Source organism: Artemia franciscana, chromosome 8, assembly GCF_032884065.1.
Source record: "Artemia franciscana chromosome 8, ASM3288406v1, whole genome shotgun sequence".
Lineage (NCBI taxonomy): Eukaryota > Metazoa > Arthropoda > Branchiopoda > Anostraca > Artemiidae > Artemia > Artemia franciscana.
The window spans coordinates 2,947,040-2,969,005 of NC_088870.1; the positions used below are offsets into that span (position 1 = coordinate 2,947,040).

Consider the following 21,966-nt stretch of genomic DNA (forward strand, 5'->3'; position numbering starts at 1 on the left):
AGGTATCGGGAAAAGAGAGGACTAAGATGCTGTGAATTTTCTCCAAGCTGCAACACTCCCGTGCTGAATCAAAAATGGATATGGCTGAGCACGAACAAGGTACAAGAACGAACCCTGAACAAGGAAGATACAGCACACAACAAAGGCAAAGGTGCATATTAGCTGTCCCTATAGTGGAGGATGCAGAAACCGAGCCAATAGAACCAGAATAGACAGAAAAAAATGATTCGTTTATAATATAAACGAATCATTTAAATATAAACTTTATTGGTCTGCTTCTATTGGACAGTATCTGTGCAACCTTAGAGCTCAATTGACTGAATAATATGCGAAACAATATGTTGTTTTCATCAGGGGTAGCTAATCTGTAACTTTACACACACAAAAAATCAGGATAAAACTCACAAAAGCAAGATGCAAAAATACGCCCTTGTGAGCAAAGTGGAAAGCACAGCTAAGTGCAAGCTCGAATATTCTTACTTACCCTCAGTTAGTCTTGGTTCTGGTTTTCCTCTTCTCCACAAAATGAGCTGTGGCTTGTAAGCCTATAGATTATTTAGTGAATCTGGAATGACACACCACAGGCATAATGAAATTCATAGGCAGGGCAATAGCGCTCCCTAAGTTAAAAGCGATGTGGGCACAACGTATTATATATTTATTTATACAATTTTGTTGTTTTTCTTTTAGATCAGGGCATTTTGCATTGAAAAAGCTATTGTATAAACTTGAAACTGGACTCATTTGATTGGAAATTAGAAAGGCTTGCGCCCTTTTTAATAGTTAAAAGTGATTAGAAAGCAACTAACACCCTTTTCATGCCCACCATTTCCCCAAACACATCCAATCAACATTTTGAGATAGCCATTTTGTTCAAGGTAGTTGAAGGGTTCAGAAATTATATTTTTAGGGATGACAACCCCCCCCCCCTCCAAGAGCCCTCAGGTAAGGTTTGTAAGTTATGCCCCGGGGCATATAACTCTTTTATAGAAACAGTGATCGTATGAACTCCGGGGGGGGGGGGCTCATTGGATTGGAAGTCCTAGTTCCATTTTTAAGATTCAGAGTGATCAAAGGGTGGATAGTCCCCCCCCTATACCTCGTATTTTCCTGAAAGGCATCTGGCAGAAATTTGAGATGGCCACTTGTTGTTGTAAAAACTTCCAAAAAGGCACATTCGATTGGAAATTGAAACGGTTATTTCTAATAGCCGATAATGATTGGAGGGCAACTAACTCCCCTCCCACATTCATCATTTTCCCAAACATATCCAATCAAAATTTGAGATAGCCCTTTTGTTCAACACAATTGAAAGCTCCAGAAATTATATCTTTGAGGATGACAACCCACCCGGACCCTTCAGGGCAAGGGTTGTAAGCTATACCCAGGGGGCATATAAGGTATCATAGGCAGCGCAATAACGCTACCTAAGTAAAGAGCGATGTGGGCACGATGTATTATTTATTTTTTTTTTGTAAATACGTTCTGAGACCATACCGACTATACATGACGTATGTAACCAAGAAAGGAAATAATAAATAAAAAGAAAAAAAATAGGTAAAACAACAAGGATTTTGTCAGCCAGTAGCAAAATATGAAGACAAACGTCAAGCAAATATTTTGACAAGGACCTCCACCGAATCGTCCTCGGTGCTCAAAAAAAAAAGAAGAAGAAAAAAACAACAACAACAAAATCTAACTTCCTGAAGTAAACCCTGAAAGAGGAGAAAAGACACTGAACAAAAAAAAAAGGAAAAAAAAAAGAAAAAAAAAAGAAACAACAACTAGAGATCAATGAAAGAGAGTTTACCAATTTAACTGAATAATAATCCTGTGCCTTGCAACAGATTTTACCTGTCTACAATTTTGGTTTTCATTAGATATATGGACAGGCTGTCTTAAATTAGACTAGGCAAAAATATCGATAGAGTCTTTTAATATTAAGTTGTTATAAATTGGGCTTAAGGAAATATCGCTCGTGTCTCTATTTATAGCCAAATTTCTGTTTATATGTTTTTTTGTCTCAATTACCTCTTTAAAAGATTGCATTAGGCCATTTACGGTAGATATTAAAGTTGTCTCTTCAAAAAGAACTAAATGGTCAAGATTTTCGTATATATGCTGGGCCAGAGCTGAATCAAAGTTGTCATTTTTATTTTCAAATCTTAGGGACTTATCTATTGAAATTTTGCGGTCATGCAATCGTTCCATTAGTTGTTGATGGGTCCTACCAATGTAAAATTTACCACATGAATACGAGACCCTATAGATACCAGTACCTAGTAGAGGGTCACTTTTATCATTCCTGAGTTGAAAAATGTTCAACTTTTTGTTCAGTTTCGAAAGAAACAGAGAGATTATGTTTTTTTAAAAATTTTCCAAGTATGTTGCTGAGTTGCGAGACGTATGAAAGTTTTCAATTTTCAATTGAAGTTCTTAATTGCTAGTGTAACTGAATCAAGGAGGACGAGCTCCTTATTTTCCTGTATTATCTTTTTTAATCATCTATCTATTATGCTTTCAATGAGGTTGATTGGGTAACCATTACAGAATATAATATCTTTAACGTGATCTAACTCAGATTTCACATGATTAGGTGAACATATTTTTAGAGCCCTGTCGACTAAAGAAATTACTACCCCTCTTTTCACAGAAGGAGGGTGATTTGACGAGAAATGCAGATACAAATCATTATGGGTCGGCTTTCCATATATAGAAAATTCAAAGCTAGGAGTATTCTTTATAATTAAAACATCCAAACATCCAAGATTTCCCGAATATTCCAGTCCCATCGCAAATTGAAGATTCAAATAAAAACAGCTCAAATGTGCCGAAAACTTGGCGGAGGTCCTGACAGAAATATTTGCTTGATTTTTATCTTCATTTTTTGCCACTGACTGGCAAAATCCTCTTTTTTTATGGCACTTTTTTTTTATGTAGCAATCGCCAATTCTGTCGGTCTGTCTATCGGTCTGTTTGTCTGTCGGTCCTGGTTTTGCTACTTTAGGCACTTCCAGGTAAGCTAGGACGATGAGATTTTGCGGGCGTATCAGGAACCTGACCAGATTAAATTAGAAATAGTCATTCTCCCGATTTGACCATTTGGGAAGGGAGGGAGTGGGGGCCGGTTAATTCGAAAAAAATGGAAAAAATGAAGTATTTTCAACTTAGGAATAGTTGATCAGATCTTAATGAAATTTCATGTTTGGAAGGATATCGTGTCTCAAAGCTCTTATTTTAAATCCCGGCCGGAACTGGTGACATTGGGGGGGGGGGGGGGGGAAGTTGGGAGGGGAAAACCTAAAATCTCGGAAAACACTTAGGGTTTTTCTAATTCTGAAAAATTAGAAAAAAGGGGGATTTTTGACTTACGAACGGGTGATCAGATCTCAATGAAATTTGATATTTAGAAGGATATCGTGTCTCAAAGCTCTAATTTTAAATCCCGACCTCATCTGGTGACATTGGGGGGAGCTTGGGGGGCCTAAAATCATGGAAAACGCTTAGAGTGAAGGGATCGGGATGAAACTTGGTGGGAAAAATAAGAATAAGTTTTAGATACGTATTTGATATAATTGGAATGGATCCACTCTATTTGGGGAAATTGGGAGGGGGGGGGTTAATTCTGAGAAATTAGAAAAAAATGACATATTTTTAACTTACGAAGGAGTTATCGGATCTTCATGAAACCTAATATTTAGAAGGACCTCGTAACTCAGATCTCTTATTTAAAAATATGAAAAAAACTTCGTTTTCTTAAAGAGTTAAAGAGGCTGCATCCCAAAGTTGAACCTTAAAACGTACAGGAATTAGAAGAGGCAGTTGGGGGGCTGCCGCCCCCCAAACCCCCAGCTTTTAAAGACTCTTTTGTACAGTTTTTTTTGTGGGGGGACTTCATTGTTACTAATTACTAGTTTCGGCGCAATGGTTCTCCTGTCCTCTTGTGTTTAACATTTTTCGAAGTTATTCCATTATTCATTCATTTCAATTTTTCGTTAATTAAAAGAGGGCCTTTCCGAAGCCAAGAGCGGGGGGTTAGCAAAAAAACAAAAAACCTGTACAAAAGAGTCTTTAAAAGCTGGGGGTTTGGGGGGCGGCAGCCCCCCAACTTCCTCTTCTAATTCCTGTACGTTTTAAGGTTCGACTTTGGGACGCAGCCTCTTTAACTCTTTAAGAAAACGAAGTTTTTTTCATATTATTTCTGTACGTTTTTCTACAATCCATGGTGGATGTAATTTAATAATTCCTGTACTCCTCGTACAGGAATTAGGAGAGGAACTTGGGTGGCTGCCGCCCCCCCCGCTTTTAAATCATTGTATAAAATAGAAAAAAATAGATAGAATGACCGAAATGTTTCTTTTGCTCATAAGAAGCTAATATTCTGTTATCTCTCAATTGATAAGCTGTCCAGGTGTTATCAAATTTATACACTTTTATTTTGATGTTGTTAAAAAAATCCGCCCGTAAGGGACTTGAACCCTTGACCCGAGGATTAAAAGTCCCACGCTCTACCGACTGAGCTAATCACTTGCAAGTGTGTAATTGTAACTTCTCAACTTTTAAAAATTTCAAATTAACATGGGCTCTTATGGAGAGAAATGCGTTAATTAAGTAGCTAATGCGTGGTTTCTGGAAAACAGGGAAGGAGTTATCGGATCGAGCTGAAATTTCGCGGATAAGCTCCTAGGCCGTAGGGGACCTTAACTTGTGAATTTCAGCCCGATCGGACAACGTTAAAAGGGGGGGTAAGGTTGGGGGGTCGAAACTTTCGGGGGGTTAAGATTTTCCTACGAAACTTTCCAGGAAAATTACTCGGAGAATTCCGCATCGAATGAGTCTTCGTACACCCAGATCCGATGTCGGCTGTGACCTGTAGGCGTCTAGGAAAAAAAAGAAAATGAATTTTAAGTGGCTATGCTTGGTTTCTGGAAAACAGGGAAGGAGTTATCGGATCGAGCTGAAATTTCGCGGATAAGCTCCTGGGCCCTAGGGGACCTTAACTTGTGAATTTCAGCCCGATCGGACAACGTTAAAGAGGGGCTGGGGTTGACGGGTCCAAACTTTCGGCCAGATTTTCCCCATGAAGGAAAAGTTGGACGGGGGTAAAATTTGGCAGGTTTCTTAGTTGAAGCTCGGGCTACGAAATGCATCCCTCCCCATCCCTCTGCGACCACTGGAACCGAAGATCGCTTAACATTGTCGTGGGTCGCCTCTTTATAGAGGCACGAGTGTGCCTCCTTGATATCAACCGGATCCAGCGTCATTGGGGGTGGGGGGACCGGAAATATTAGAAAATACTTAAAGCGGAGATATCAGGATGAAACTGGATGGGAAGAATAAAAACCTGTCTAAGTTACGTGACTGACATAACCGGACGGGATCCGCTCTCTTTGGGGGAGTTGAGCGGGGGGGGGGGAGCTAGGGTTAATTCTGAAAAATTAGAAAAAATGAGGTATTTTTAACTTATGAAGGAGTGATCATATCTAAATGATATTTTATATTTGGAAGGACCTCGTAGCTTAGATATCTTAGTTTAAATCCCGACTGGATCCAGTGTAGATGGGGGGAGGGGGGAATCGGAAATCTTGGAAAACGCTTAAAGCGGAGAGATGAGGATGAAACTTGGTGGGAAGAATAAAGACAAGTTCAAGATATGTGACTGAAATAACCGGACTGGTCCCTTCTCTTTGGTGGGGTAGGGGGGGGGGGGGGTGTTAATTCGGAAAAATTAGTAAAAATGAGGTATTTATAACTTACGAACGGGTGACCAGATCTTAATGAAGTTTGATATTTTGAAGGATCTAGTGCTTTAAAGCTCTCATTTTAAATTCCGACCAGATCCTGTGACATTGGAGGGAATAGGAGGGGGAAACCAGAATTCTTGGAAAACGTGAAAATTAGGGTATTTTATTCTTACCAATAGGTGATCGGATCTTAACGAAACTTGATATATAGAAGAATCTTATGTCTCAGATGCTCCATTTTCAATTCGAATCGGATCCGGGGACATAGAGGGTTGGAGGTGGGAAACAGAAATCTTGGAAACCGGAAATCTTGGGAAACGCTTAGAGTGGAGAGATCGGGATGAAACCTAATGGGAAGAATAAGTACAAGTTATAGATACGAGATTGACATAATTGGTACGGATCCGTTCTCTTTGGGGGAGCTGGGAGTTGTTAATTTGGAAAAATTAGAAAAATTGTGATATTTTTAACTTATGAACGGGTGACCGGATCTTAATGAAATTTGATGTTTAGAAGGAACTCATTTCTCAGAGCTCTTAATTCAAATCCCGACCAGATCTGTTGACATTGGGGGGAGCTGGTGGGGGAAACAAGAAATCTTGGAAAATGCATATAAATGTCGTAGATACGTGACTGACGTAACCGGACTGAATTCGTCCTCTTTGGGAGAGTAAGGTGGTGGGGTTCAGTGCTTTGGCGAGTTTGGTGCTTCTGGACATGCTAGGACGATGAAAATTGGTAGGCATGCCAGGGAGCTGTACAAATTGACTTGATAAAGCGTTTTCCCTGATTTGAACATCTGGGGGGCTGAAGGGAGAGGAAAAATTTGAAAAAATGAGGTATTTATAACTTACGAGTGGGTGATCGGATCTTAATGAATTTTGATATTTAGAAGGACCTTTTGACTCAGAGCTCTTATTTTAAATCCCGACCGGCATTAAGCCTCTGATTTTCCTTTTATTTCAATCTAAAGGTTCTTAGAATTTCTTTAGAGCTCATACCATATGAGCTCTTGGCTCTTTTTGCCTCGTCACAAGTGCCATATGAGCTCTTAGCTCTTGTTCACCTATTTGAGTTGTTCTTTTGTTTAGACCAGGGCATGTCGTATTGAAGAAATCGTCGTACAATCTTCAAAAAGGAATCTTTTAATTGGCAATTGAAAGGACTGTTGCCCTTTTTAATAGTCAAAAGTGATTGGATGGCAACTAGCCCCATCGCAAACCTATTATTTCCCCAAACACGTTCAATCAAAGTTTTGAGGCAGCCATTTTTTTCAATGTAGTTGAAAGATCCAGAAATTATGTCTTTCAGGATGACAACCTGTCCACAGTCCTCATGGCATGGGTTTAAGCTATGCCTTGGGGGCATTTAAGGTTATATAAAAAGTGTGATCGTATGAGCTTCGGAAGGGGCTCAATGGATTGCTAATCAGGAGTTTTATTGCCCTTTTTGAGCTTCAGACTTATCGGAGGGTAGATGCCTCCCCCACACTCACCTTGTATTTCCCCGAAATACATCTGATTAAAATTTTGAGATGGCCATTTCTTGTGGTAGAAACTTCAAAAAGAGCTCATTCGATTGGAAATTGAAACAGCCAGTGCCCTTTTTAATAGTCAAAAGTGATTGGAGGGCAGTTTACCCCCTCCAAGCACACCATTTCCCCAAACAAATCCAATAAAAATTAAAAGATAGCCATTTTGTTCACTGTAAATGAAAGGTCCGGAAATTATGTATTTGAGGATGAGAGCCCCCTCCACAAATCTTAGGGCAAAGGTCATAAGTTAGTCCCTGAGGGCATATAAGGCATATACAGAAAGGGTGATCGTAAAAACTTCGGGTTGGCTTCATTTGACTGGAAATCAGATGATCTAATTCCCTTTTTAAGATTCCGAGCGATCAGAAGGCACATTCCTCCCCCCCCCCACACCTCCTATTTTCCAAAGATACATCTGATAGAAATTTTGAGATGACCATTTGTTGTCGTAGAAACTTCGAATAGAGCTCATTTGATTGAAAATTGAAGGGACTAGTGCTTTTTTTAATAGTCGAAAGTGGTTGGAGGGCAAATAACCCCTCTCACACCCACCATTTCCTCAAACACATCCAATCAAAGTTCTGAAATAGCCAATTTGTTCAACGTAGTTGAAAGGTCTGGAAATTTTTATCTTTGACGTTGACAACCCCCTTTATAGCTCTCAGGGAAAGGGTTGTAAGTTATGCATTGAGGGCATATACGGTATATATATATATATATATATATATATATATATATATATATATATATATATATATATATATATATATATATATATATATATATATATATATATATATATATATATATATATATATATATATATATACATATATATATATATACAGAGAGAGAGATAGAAATTTACATTAGAAACTTCAAAAGAGCTCATTCGATTGCAAATTGAAGGGACTAGTGCTCATTTTAATAGTCGAAAGTGATTGGAGGGCAACTAACCCCCTCTCACACCCACCATTTCCTCGAACACATCCAATTAAAGTTTTGAAATAGCCATTTTGTTTAACGTAGTTGAAACGTCCAGGAATTTTTATATTTGACGTTGACAACCCCCTTTATAGCTCTCAGGGAAAGGGTTGTAAGTTATGCATTGAGGGCATATACGGTATATATATATATATATATATATATATATATATATATATATATATATATATATATATATATATATATATATATATATATATATATATATATATATACATATATATATATACAGAGAGAGAGATAGAAATTTACATTAATGATCGTCTTTCATATTTTGCTACTGGCTGACAAAATCCTCGTTTTTTCACTTATTTGATTTTTCCTGTTTTCATTTATTATTTCCTTTCTTGATTTCGTACCAACGGACAAAGAGTGCTATTGTCCAATTCTGAGCCCCTTGAGAGACGTAAAGGAGCTAATCACCGTGACTTATGGGAACGATATTATACCACAAGCTACTATGGTGATATTTCTTGTTGATTATCTTGACTGTTTTTTTTTTCTTTAAGCGGCATATAACTCACACCCATTCTCTAATCCTCCACCAGTATTCAATGTTGCACCGGGTTAACTCATTTCTTCCTCCTAGCGTTATGTTTCTCTTTATTATTCTTTTATTTATCCTTACCTTTCTTATTGCTGCCCTGTCTGGGGTAAAACTAATAAATCTCTTCTCTGCTCACTTCACAGAGCCCAAAACAGGGCAGTGAAGGCTAATTTTCTTCTCCCTCGGCTTTAACCTTCCTTTGATCTTTATAATGATGCTGGAATAGCTCCGCTGGATCGTATTATAGGTAAAAGTACTCTTTATTTAGCGCATTCTGCTTTTCTAGGTACACTTCCACCGCCCCTGCAGCAATTTTTTTCACGGACAGGCACAGGTAGGTACTCCTTTTTTTTTACGCAGTTCTTCTCGACGATTTATTTTACCAAAATGATCATCTACAGAAGCCCAGAGATCTCCTATATATCAATCAATTCTAGCATGGACTCCATCCCTTCGAATGTCCTTCGATTTCTTTCTGCAAAGACATTATTTCGTTGGGATTTTCCTGTTAAGTAATTTCTCTCTCTTTTTCCTTTGTTTTTATTTTTCCTATTTTCTCTTTTCCTATTGTTTCTCCTTTTTTGGAATTCTGTTCTGATTGATATATCTCTCTTATTCTTTTTAAAATTGTTTTCATGGAATCTTCTTAACTTTTAAAGTCCTTGTTTATACGTTTTTTTTCTGATGTTCTAATGTAAACTTTCGTCTTTTGTGTTTCTCTATTTTCTTGGTTTTTACTTATTTCTATTATTATAATTACTATCAGGTTTTTCTCTACTATATGCTAGTGTTTATTCTTCATTATCTTCATTTCGTATGTACTGTTTGATTTAGGTTATTATTTATGGCTCTTTTGTGCTCTTTTATTGTGTTGTATGGCCCATAACAAGCAAAGCTTTTTGGGCCCAAACCATTTTTTTACGTTTGTAATAGTGTTTTAGTATTAATAAAAGGATTGATTAACGATTGATGATTGACACCCTGGGGGCATACAAGGTATATATAGAAAGGGTGATCGTATAAACTTCCGAAGGAAGGGCTCATTGGATTGATAATCAGACGTTCTAATGCCCTTTTTAAGAATTAAAGTGATCAGAGCGTTGATACCCCCCCCCACACACACACACCTCGTATTTTTTCGAAATGCATCTGATAGAAACTTCGAGAAGACCATTAAGATTCAGAGTGATTGGAGAGTGGATACCCCCCCCCCCCTTCACACCTTGTCTTTTCCCGAAAATCTATCTTATTTTGATTTTGAGATGACCATTTTTTTGTCATAGGAACTTTGACAACAGCTCATTCAATTGGAAATTGAAAGGGCCAGTGCCCTTTTTAATAGTCGAGAGTGATCGAAGGTGGATGACCCCTACCCGTCAAAACCTAGTATTTTCCCGTAATTTATCTGATATATATTTTGAGATGGCCTTTAGTTGTTGTAAAAACTTCGAAAAATGCTAATTCGATTGAAAATTGAAAAGGTTATTGCCATTTTTATTAGTCAAAAGTGATTGGAGGGCAACAAGCCCGCTCCTCCAGGCCCACCAATTCCCAAAACACTTCTAATCAAAATTTTTTGAGATATCCATTTTGTTCAGGGTTCTAAAAGGTCTGGAAATTATGTTTTGACAACCCCCTTACCTTGTAAAGAACATACCTTCTCAAGAGTAGGGCCGATAGACCCTAGGCCGTCTTAAGACCAGAACACAATTGGCGCTTTACTGAAAACAAAATTCTTTTGAAATGTTTTCACCTTTCTTACTTTCATAAATGAAAAAATATCAAAATCTTAACGAAGAAAGTCAGTATCTGTCAGTTTAACTGATAATCCACGGTCATTTTTTTTTCAGTAAAGCACAAACTGTATTCTGGTCTAGAGAAGACACTGGGGCAATTAGCCCTACTCGTGTAAATTTTTGCTAGTTTTGAGTTTTACTCGGCTATCTATAGTAATTTTTTTTCGTTTTGAGTTTAACTTATGTATTGATAGTGATTTGTGGTAGTTTTACGCTTGGAAAATGATTTAACTTTATTTTTGCTCATTCGTAGATTAATGGAGCTCTGTAGTTTTCATTGAAAAACTTATCTTGTAAAATGATTATTTTAAATTAATAATAAGAAATAAACATATCATTCGATTCAGATTTAATTATTCTATTTATATAATATAGCAAATCATTTCCTTTAGAAGTAAAGTCAAGAAATTTAGAAATCTTCTTAAATTTCAAAAATTTAGTTTTCGTTTAGTTTTCTGCTAACTTGGAACTCAAGGTCTAGGACGTCCTATCTACAACCCAGTAGCCTAAACCTAAGTCCCTTTGTTCCCCCGAAAAGCTTGATTTATAGAATGGAATAGGGATGAATTTTTGGGAGAAATGATTGTTATATTTGGAGACAGCATTGATGGCATGTTTATTTCTTAGCTACCTCATTATGGTTCTATGTTCCAAATTAAGTTCTTGTTTTTGTACCATGGTAAAGGGCCCATATCGATTCCATCAGCAAGACAAGTAATATAATACTAAATTCTTTGGCTGATCTATTCTATATCTCCATGTGATGATCATAAATAAGAAAAAGTTAAAAAAAAACACAACTACCCAAGTTATGTTGAAAGGAGAGGGTTTTCTGTTTCATTTTCAGTAGAGTCGCGGACATGAAAATTATATGGTTTACTGGCATACTCCAAAAGGTAAAAAAAAAACTCCGAAAGGTAACTCCGAAAAGATGGTTAATTCAGTGCTGAAGTAATTAAGTAAGAAATCAAAATAACGATGCTACTTGACTGCTACGTTCCTGGGTCGGTCCTGCAGTGAATTGTTACAGTCGGGTTCGATTTCTGGGTTCCTTATTACCAAGCTAATGTCAAACCCACTGCGTCACCACAGACAATTCAGTGTTAAATGAAATTAATTCAAAAATATTCCGAAAAGGAAATTTTTCAAAGAAAAATAAAGACCATATTAAACTTAAAATTAACAGATATAAATTTCTATAATAATTCAGACTCAAAACAACCAGATATTGCTATTAAAAAATAATTGAAATCCAAAACGAACAGAAATTAAATAAACAATCAGAGCAAACAATCATGCCATAGGTACAAATATAAACAGATAAATAAATATTAAAATGAGTAAAACTTATATTGAATATCCAAATCAAGTTTAAAAGGAAAAAAAATGGCACTACAAACAAGGATTTGGCTACTGTCCCCCTCCCTAACTGTAAAAGTCTAAAGCCTGATTCGTCAAATGCGCTTTAATGAAAAAAAATTATATTACAAATGCTTTCTTTTGTACTTAGTACAACATTGGAAATAAAAATAAAAATACAGTTAAATAAAGTCTTAAACTGCTGAGCTTTCAGCAATTAATATCATTATATATCAAATATTTAGTTTAGTTTTATTTGTTCTTTCCAAGGACTGTTCAAGACAAATATAATTTTAAGTAAAGCGCAAATGAGTTTGAATCAATATAGGAATTTATTTCTGCTGTTCTTCAGTCTAAAACAAAGTTAACTTTTCTTTGAAAAGCTTTTCTTCGGAATTGTTAAAATTAACTTCGGTTCGTTTTTGATGGCCAAAGTTTCATAATTTTCGACAGTCCACTCTCAAAAATAATTTTTTTTTTCGACATCAAAATATCATCAAAGTATCAAAAGGTCAAAGTGGTGTTTTTTGAAATCAACTTTAAAGTCTCAATGTTTAACACCCCCCCCCATAAATTCCCCAAAGTAGTCTCAATTAGATGCAGTTGCCAGCAGTCGTAAAAACAGTTGCAACTTGTTGGAGTTGGAAGTAGTCAGAGTTGCAGTCACAACCAGTTTCATTTGCAGCCGCAATAGTGGCAGTAGTAGGAGTGGCCCTAAAATTTGCAAGTTAATACCCTTACTCTTCCTAGTATATTGAGGACAGGCCTTTTTTATAACTTGGAAACATATAATTTCTTTTCATTTAGCTAACTTTATCCCTTAACGTATCCGAAAATTTTACTTCAATGCCCTTGGCCTTTTTGGACACAGATAGGACTAAACACACTCCCCTTTTTCAATGATAAATTTTTCATGCAAAAAAAAGGACGAAATGCATAATTTACACCCCTTGCCCCCGGGGTTTGCGGGGCCATGGTATCCTCAGAGGCTTAGCTATTAGACTTGTTACTATTTTGAATAAAATGACATTTTAAGATCTCTGTCAGTGTTAAGGAGAGAATCTAAAAGGGTGAAAAGGGGTGGGGAGACTCCCCTTTGTTCCTTTTTTCAACATTCTTCCCAACATGCATTTAAAGCTTCAACTTAACACCCTTAGTAGTTCCTTATATATTGCAGTTGTGTCCTTTTGAAAACCATCCTGCATATAGCGTGCTTTAAATTTTTTGGCATTCCCTACAATGTTTTCTAAAGGTTCCACCTTAATATTCTTCGCCTTTTTGGAGACTCAGGATCAAACATGTCATCTCTCCCCAATAGTCAACCTTGTGTATAAACAATGGGCAACTTATATAACTTAGTACATGCGCCCCAGGGGCTGTGGGAGTTAAGTCATCCCTGGAGGTACAGTTATTTGAGTTTATCGAATAGTTTGAACAGATTTCTATTCCAAAATTTTGGTTGATACCTTTATAGGGAGGTCAGCTTAAAAACGAATGGAAGGGGGGCTGGTTGCCTTCCGACCACTTTTTAACATCTTCTTCAACAAACAAATACACAGTTGACTGAATCTTCTCATGAAGATTTTGTTGAATCTTTTGATTCAACAAAGTTGAATCTTCTTCAACATGCTCTGAAAGTTTAAACTTAATACCCTCAGCTGCTCTTATGATATTGTAGTTACACCTTTGTGGATAAGCAGGATGCACGCAGTATATTTAGATTTATGTTTAACATTCCCTGAACATTCCCCAAAGTTTTACCTTAATACCCCTAGCCTTTTCGAACACACCTAGAATATGAAATTTCTCCTTTTTCCTGGGGAAGGGAGTCAACCCTGGAGGCATAAGTATTACAAATATATAAATAAACGAAAATTTATATAAATATAAATTAATATAAATATATAAAGTTTGAACGACCAAGCCTTCCACAAAAACCTTATGTGTTAAACATTGACAACTACCATAGCTTATAGCCTTTGTCACTAAGGATGCGGGGATAACAGCCCAAGAGGCATGGTTCTTCTGCTTTTCGAATTTTTTGAACAAAATAGCTATCTCAAAACCTTGATGGGATTCATTTGAATCTTAAAAAGCAAACTAGAACTTTCAATTTCCAATTAAATGAGCTTCCTCTAAAGCTTATACGACCACAACTTTCATAACATCCTTAAATATCCTCGAGGCGTAACTTAAAACCCTCGCTCCTGGGGGTTGTTTCAACCCCCGAGGCATTTTTATATGATCTTTGGACTAGTTTGAACAAAATGGTTATCTGTAAATTTCGATCGGATACATTTGGAGAAAAGAGGTTGCGTGTGTGTTTGTGGGAAGCGGGGAGGGGGGTTGGCCCTCTGATAACCTTCGTCTCTTACAAAGGGAACTAAGACTTTCAATTTTCAATCAAATAAGCCTCGTCCAAAGTTTATACAACCACACTTTCCATAAGAACCTTTTATACCCCCCCCCTCCCTGAGGAATAGCTTATGACCCTTGTCCCCAAGATTCAGGGGGTTGTGTCAACCCCAAAGTCATTTTTATATGATATTTGGACCAATTTGAACACAATGGGTATATAAAAACTTTTATCGGATACATTTGGGGAATAGGGGGCATGGCGGGGCAATTTACTCTTCGATCACTTTTGACTCTTAAAAGAGAAAGTACAACTTTCAATTTCCAATCAAAGGAGTCTTCTCCAAAGTTTATACGACCACCCCTTCTGTAAATACCTTATATAGCCTTGAGAAATAACTTACAACCCATCTCTCCGTGCTCTAGGATTTTTGTCAGCCCTGGAGGCATTGTTATATGATCTATGAACTATATTGAATACAATGGCCTTCTCAAAATTTCGATCGGATGCACCTGGGAAAAAGAGGACGTTGGGTGGGGGGCTATTTGCCCTCTGATCACTTTTAACTCTTAAAGAGGGCACTAGAACTTCCGGTTTCCAATTGAAATGGTCCCCTCTGAAGTTTCTACGACCATCCCTTCCATATAAAGTGCCTCTGGAAAAAAATAATAAAAAAAATTGAAGCCTTATAGTCCTTACTATAGGAGAAGCTATAGCTTTACCTCTAATTATAATATTGGATTTGAATTTGCCTCCATTGCGATTTGTTTCATTGCTATTCGCAGTCGACAGAGAAAGGCAGATATTAAACGGCTAGGAGCAAAATGTCGACATAATGTCGAGTCTATATCCACTTTGTCATGCTAGCTCAAACGTAGCTCTAGTCTTCCTTTTTTTGTCTTGAAAGTTCGAGAGAGTCAAAATACAATCTTTCACAAGTGTGACGTAAAGAGCTACACTAAACTGTAATTACTTTCATAGATTTCCTTATCTAATATCAAAATATGTGGCATCGTGGGATAAAATTCTTGGCAGTACAGCACGCTGTGGCACATCGTTCGGGAATTTCTGATCTGGTTGATAGTGAAATATACCCCATTATAAGAAACCTAAGGTGAGACTCAAAGGTGGTATATTCTGGTATAACGATTAGTGGTTGAAGTACCAGTAAATAAAACATTTTTTCTGCCCCTTGAGCCGATATTAGGGCCACTCATACCTGACTGCTGTTGCATTCTAATATTTGTCTATTGGTCGCTTCAGAATTATGAAGTCTTTTAGGGTAGCACCAGGTTTTGTTAGTGTTGTCACGCTGAACAGTGACAATATATACATAATTTTAACATTTCAAAAAAGTTATTTTAACTAGCTTAAACGCTTACCTTTAAACATCGATGAAAGCTTTTCCAAAAAGCGAATGCCCTATGGGACCAGAATTTTAGTTTATAGGCACTGTGGCAAGTTCTTGCAGGAGAAACACCCGACTTGTTTTATGGAGGAGGTTATAATTGTTTTTTAAAGGTGTTTCAAAGAAGGGCATACAACTTTTCCGACATTATAGCAGGCTTGAACGGTCATCGTTAAGTTTGATAATCTTTTCCATGAATAGCTTGCCGCAAGGTTTGCAACTACTAAAACAAAGATTTCAGTTTATTGACTTTACGGCAATTTCCAGCTGCTAGGAATCTAAATTTTTCCGAAAAGCTATATCCTGGGGAAAAAGGCCATCTTCTTCAAGTTATACGCTGTTGATTCATACATATTTTTATGTAAAGAAAAGATTAATTGCTGAGCTCCAAAGTGGCGTATTTTTCACATTTAAAAACATTGCTTCAAATTTTTTTATTGATATAGCCATGACAATTTCTAGTTTTAATCCGACAGGACAGTTGGAGAAAGCTATGTTTTGATTATAACTAGATTGCTATGTATATGATATTGCAGAAGTCTAACCGACACTATTCTGATACTGATACTATTCTATGTAACTGATACTATTTTCCTTCCCTATACCAAATTTATTTAATTTATGATATCATCTATCCCTATTTGCCAATCCGGTCATTAAAGCTCCCTGTTAAAAATACTATTTTTCTACCTAGGATCTTTTCTATTTGTTTGTTTAACTGTATGCCAATTTCGTGTGCGTCATTACTGTCTCCGTCAGTCGGTTTAACCGGGGCAGATGACTCTATGACTTAAACCTTACAATTTTTGGTCGTAAAACGAGAAACTGATATTCCATTATTAATACGCTCCCAACCTTAACAAAAATAAAAAATAAAAATAAAAGCTCCCTTATTCAGCAGAAGACCTACTCCAACAGAGTACTCCGGCAAGAACGTAGTTATCCCTGTTTGCGTGCCCCATCTTTCTTATCTGAATGTTCAAATTCGTATTGCCTAACTTCATGTTTCTTAAAACCTGGAGAAGGGTTACTGAACCAGGGGCGGATCTAGAGAAAAATCTTGGGGGGGGGACTGAACCAAAGGCGCCAATATTATTTGAGCGTAATGATAGGGGTGGGGTGTAGATAACGCTTTCGTCAGACAAGTTCGCTTGTGTGAATCTGGTTGGTGCTGATGTAAAATGACAAAGAAACCTCTTTGAAAGCCAATAATTTTTTCCTATAGCAGTAAAATGCGTATTAACAACAGATGCGAGCAGATTCTTTGATGAATAAATTACTATGGCTTCATTGAGACTTTTTGAATGAGTAGACCAGACTATTTTTTTTCTTTATAGTTGGATAAAAAAAAATCAATTAATGGGGAAAATAAAATCTGTTATCATTGCCAAAGAATTTTTGACAACCTGGAATTTTTGACTCTTTGACAACCAGGAGACACTTACACTCTCTTATTTATTTAAATTGTAAGAGCAGAAGTAGTAATAGTAGCCGAGAAAGTTTCAAATTAAATCTCCCTGTCGTTCTCGATATATTGCTGAGGTTCTTATTGGCATCCATACTTACAGTGCCTTTTGATATGGTCATTATCTGTTTATCTCCTATAATTTTGGGGTACTAATAAACAAAATATGGGGGTAATATTGGGGTAGTCAATGACAAAAGGGAGGGAGACAAGGGCAATAAAAAAAATTCAATAGTCTTTCAAGTTGTCTTGCAGGGACGATAGAGCTCAAGATAATTGATACTTGTGGATCAGCCAGCCTATGTCGACCTTATCGATCTGGGTAGTTTCTAACTTCCACATTATGTTCGGATAACACAGACAACATTCCGCTAGAAATTTGTCCTAGGAATATAGTATCCTACCCTGCATCTTACTTCAGTCAGGCAACTGAATATGATAGGGCATGTGAATTAGCTCTCCCAAATCCCACCCGGCAAACTCGAATGTCCAAAACATATCCCAAAACCCCCTTTATAATGTGTCTCCCCTCCAGTGACCCATCCTTATCATACCCCTATCAATGACTCCCAGAAACCGTGCCCTAAATCGACAGGCTCACAAGAAAGAGAATAAAACAAATCTGCCAAAAAAAGAAAAAAAGAGAACACATTCCGAAGATGAAGATCTAGCAAGCAAGTTAAATTATATGATTAATATTTCATGAAAACGAGGTTTATCTTATAATTTTATGACGAAATCATTCATAAACTGATCGTGCGAGCAGTTTCATGTCTGAGTCTCGAACAGATCAAGAGCAAAATCTTGGGTAAGGGGGCTGCTGAACCAAGGGCGCCATTGTGACTGGAGGTGGGAACCAAATAAAAAGTTTATTTTAAAAAAGACTAAAAAAAGAAAAGAAAAAAAGAACGGAATAAGTGTGCCAGAAGTGTCTTAGGAGGAGGGTCACCCCTCCGACCTCATGTATCTGTTCCTGGCCTATATTGCGTTTAATTCTTTCATTCATCTAATCTCAACCAAATTAGCTATATAGTTAAAATAATTAGATAGATAGATTTATTCAAACGAAAGCCCTATTGGGCTATTCGCTATTTAAATAGTCACAAAACTAAAACTAAGGATTTTTTGAGGGTAGAAGGGGTTTATTATTAGTCAAAACCTACCTTTTGATTTCCGGGTATTTTTGGATATTTTGTAAAAATATCAGGAAATATCCTTCGATCCCCTTGCACATTTAGCCATCAGTCTTCGTCTCTAATCCATTTTATACTCGTGTCAAGATTTTTCATTTTTATCCATTTTGAACTTTTAGCTACAAGGCTACTTTTCACTATATCATTGTGAATAGACAAATAGCTATAACTGTGTTACCACGTTTATGAAACGTGTTGATGATATTAGTTTTGTCTTCAACAGGTGTTTGTATTTTCGTGAAATAGAAGAAAGTTCCATGTTCGTAGAAAAATCTTTGCGTTAAAATCAAATGAAAATTGGCAAAAAAAATCAATCAAAGATTTTTATGCCAATTTTCCAGATACATACTGAACTAGCTGAAGCAAAATAATTTTTGTTCGTTACAAGATTCAACTTTGCTCTTTACATTCATAGGAAAGCTTTGCTTTTTGTTGTTAATTAGGTAAATCAACTATAAATAATTGATCAAATTGACAAGTATACTTAAAAATGGAATAAACAAGAAAAAAGATCGGAATGCGAATGGGGGTGCCAGAAAAATTTTTGGGGCACCTAAGGCCCCCCGGCCCCATGGATCCGCCCCTGTTCTGAACCTCATGAAAGTTTAGTTCAATAAGTATGAATTGCTCAGTCAAAATGTCAGTAGAATAGTTGTCTTTCAACATCGTAGTGATAAATATTGGAATTTTCCTACTATTAAAATCATTGGAATTGTTATAACATCGAGAAAATCAATGAGTACAACAAGCACCGTTTCGCCATTTCGGTTAAGAAACTAGTACCTAAATTGTAGAAGTCTACTATCCTTACCATTTTCCCATTATTCAATTTGATCTATGCCATGGTACCAAATATCCCTATTTGCACCAGCCTAGGGTTCAAGTTCCCTACCAATTTTCCATCTCAGGTACAAGTTACTTCAGATTCCCTACCTGAAATACTATAATACTTCCACGGATATTATTTTGCTGAATATAAAATTCATCTGGTTCATTACTGTCTACAAGGGCATATGCTACCATGAGTGATTGACAATTTCTGTTCATAAAGTTTGCATCTAAAAGTTTGTTGCTAATAAGTTTCTAACCTTAACTGGAAGGGAGTCCTATGAATAAATTTACGAAATAATACCTAATTTCATGTTTGTACATAGTACGTTTGTGCTAGTACGTTGTGCATTCACGTTTGTGCTAGCCAGCTAATAATAGTTTTTCACTGAATTTATTCCCCCCTATATATCTCAAATTTAGCTGTAAATGAAACTCTTTAGGGATGGTATTTTAGCTTAACCATCATGCATGAGATTCTATAAAAGTTTGAAGAAATTCCCCCATCCCCTGAACTATAAATAATATAGCACTGTACACAGAAAGGCCAAGAAAATCCTGAGAAGGGGCTGTTTCACAAAAATTCTCTTTCCGCCACTTTTGTTGAACATTCGATTAAGTAGAATCTATCAAAACACGAACAGTAAGAAACTAGTTTTATTAATACATATTTACAGAAGAACTACATTCATTCTCTCAGCAGTTCAGGGCCAAATCCAACAAGTCCCTTTCATCGAAGGCCTCACAGCATATGGCTTGGCAGCAGGGCATTTGAAACTCTTTTTGAACTTATCCCACTGACAATAGCACTATCACTTGAATATCTTTTACCATTATCATTAATATAAACTGCGTGGGGGTGAATCGGATCAGTAGAACACGCAGTACTCCTCCTAGAATTTCTGGGTTTTGTACACCTATCAGACAAAATTTTCTGAAAAGCTTCTCGAAACTCTAAATTAAATATAGAATATATAATTGGATTAAAAGCACTATTAGAATATCCCAACCATGTTAGCACTTTGAAAGCAAGTTCAGGAATGCACGTTTTACAAAACGCGGTCACAATATTTATACAAAAAAAGGGAACCCAACACACAAGAAAAACTCCCATTATTATTCCAACAGTTTTGGCGGCCTTGTGATCCGACACTGGATATGACTGATTGATCACTTGTTCTTCTTCTCCTTCGAGCAAACCAAGCACAACTGGTCTTGTTTGTGCCTTTATCTGCTCCACATGCATTTTAGCGTAGTAATACAGTCTGCTGTAGATACCTAGCATGACGAGGCATGGTAAGTAAAAACTGATGCAGGACGATACTACTGCATAAGTCGGTGTGAGATCCAAGGCACAATATGGTATCACATCACCACCAATCTGTAAATAATTCAAAAATATAAGTTTAAAGAGAAATTGTGCAAGGTAAAACCAACCCCTAGATGTAGGCCTAACTGAAGCAGGCTCAGACTATGGGATCTATTCAGAAGAAACTAATTTTTCTAGTTACATTTACATCGACTGTCTTATTATTTCCGTAACTTATATCGATGCTACTTATAATTAATTAACATAAAATATTGGTAGAAGGCGGTTTAGTAGTACGTATTTGAAATGATAAATATGCAAATGTTCATAAACTGAATAGCTGGAGAATCCCACATTTCCATAGCCTCTTTTAATAGAATGGTGGACGAATTACACGTTAAAAAAGAAAAATTGCCAAAATATATAAGTTATGGGAACTGAATTTTCTCAGGGCTTAACTTCCTTCCTAAAAAGTCTTTTAGTTGAAAGTTGTATTTGGTAGATGCCAGGTATAACATACCGTAGCTATAAATTTGAAATTGCGCCAAAGATACGTACGGTCAAGAGCGTCACATATAGGTGGCGGGGGATTGACATTTCGGCCCGTCGGTAGAAGAAATTGAGAAGGTAAAATACTGGCGTGGAGAGGCACTGTTTTACTGGTTCAATTTGTTTAGGTAAATAAGCTGATGGAGATAAATGATGTAAAATTTATGGAAAAGAACAGTTGCGGTAGGAAAAAAGGAGATATAATTCTAATAACAAAATAATACCCAAATCAATACTTTGCCCTCTGAACATTTTCAATAGATCTCTGTATGCACTGTCACCTTAAAAGTATGTAAATGACACATGTGCACTACATATGACATCACTAATGCAAAGCAGCAATGTAAAGCAGGCAGAAAGAGAAGTGACACTGTTGAGTCAGGTAAGTTTTATTGCTTTTCAGTTGCCAGTCAGAAGTCAGTGTTGCCAGTGAATTCAATGCTATTTAACAGGCTAGTCTACAGGCCTAGGCTAGTGTAAGCACTAGTCTACACAGATGTAAATGACACAGGTGCGCTACTTATGACATCACTAATGCAAAGCAGCAATGTAAAGCAGGCAGAAAGAGAAGTGACACTGTTGAGTCAGGTAAGTTTTATTGCTTTTCAGTTGCCAGTCAGAAGTCAGTGTTGCCAGTGAATTCAATGCTATTTAACAGGCTAGTCTACAGGCCTAGGCTAGTGTAAGCACTAGTCTACACAGATGTAAATGACACAGGTGCGCTACATATGACATCACTAATGCAAGGCAGCAATGTAAAGCAGGCAGAAAGAGAAGTGACACTGTTGAGTCAGGTAAGTTTTATTGCTTTTCAATGCTATTTAACAGGCTAGTCTACAGGCCTAGGCTAGTGTAAGCACTAGTCTACACAGA

General features: G+C 36.8%; 1 protein-coding gene across 6 annotated transcripts in view; it reads right to left on the reverse strand.

Moving 5' to 3' along the window:
• Positions 1–14,684: 14,684 nt before the first annotated feature.
• Positions 14,685–21,966, reverse strand: part of LOC136029877 (dopamine receptor 1-like) — a 298,704-nt gene continuing 291,422 nt past the window's right edge. For 5 of the 6 annotated variants that reach the window (XM_065708352.1, XM_065708355.1, XM_065708353.1 and 2 more), the window contains exon 6: positions 19,877–20,616. In XM_065708352.1, coding sequence (XP_065564424.1) covers positions 19,978–20,616 — 639 coding nt within the window. In that variant the 3' untranslated portion in view covers positions 19,877–19,977. Of the gene's footprint in view, positions 14,997–19,876; positions 20,617–21,966 lie in introns of those variants that run through there. The other variant, XM_065708356.1, reaches the window with a different exon arrangement.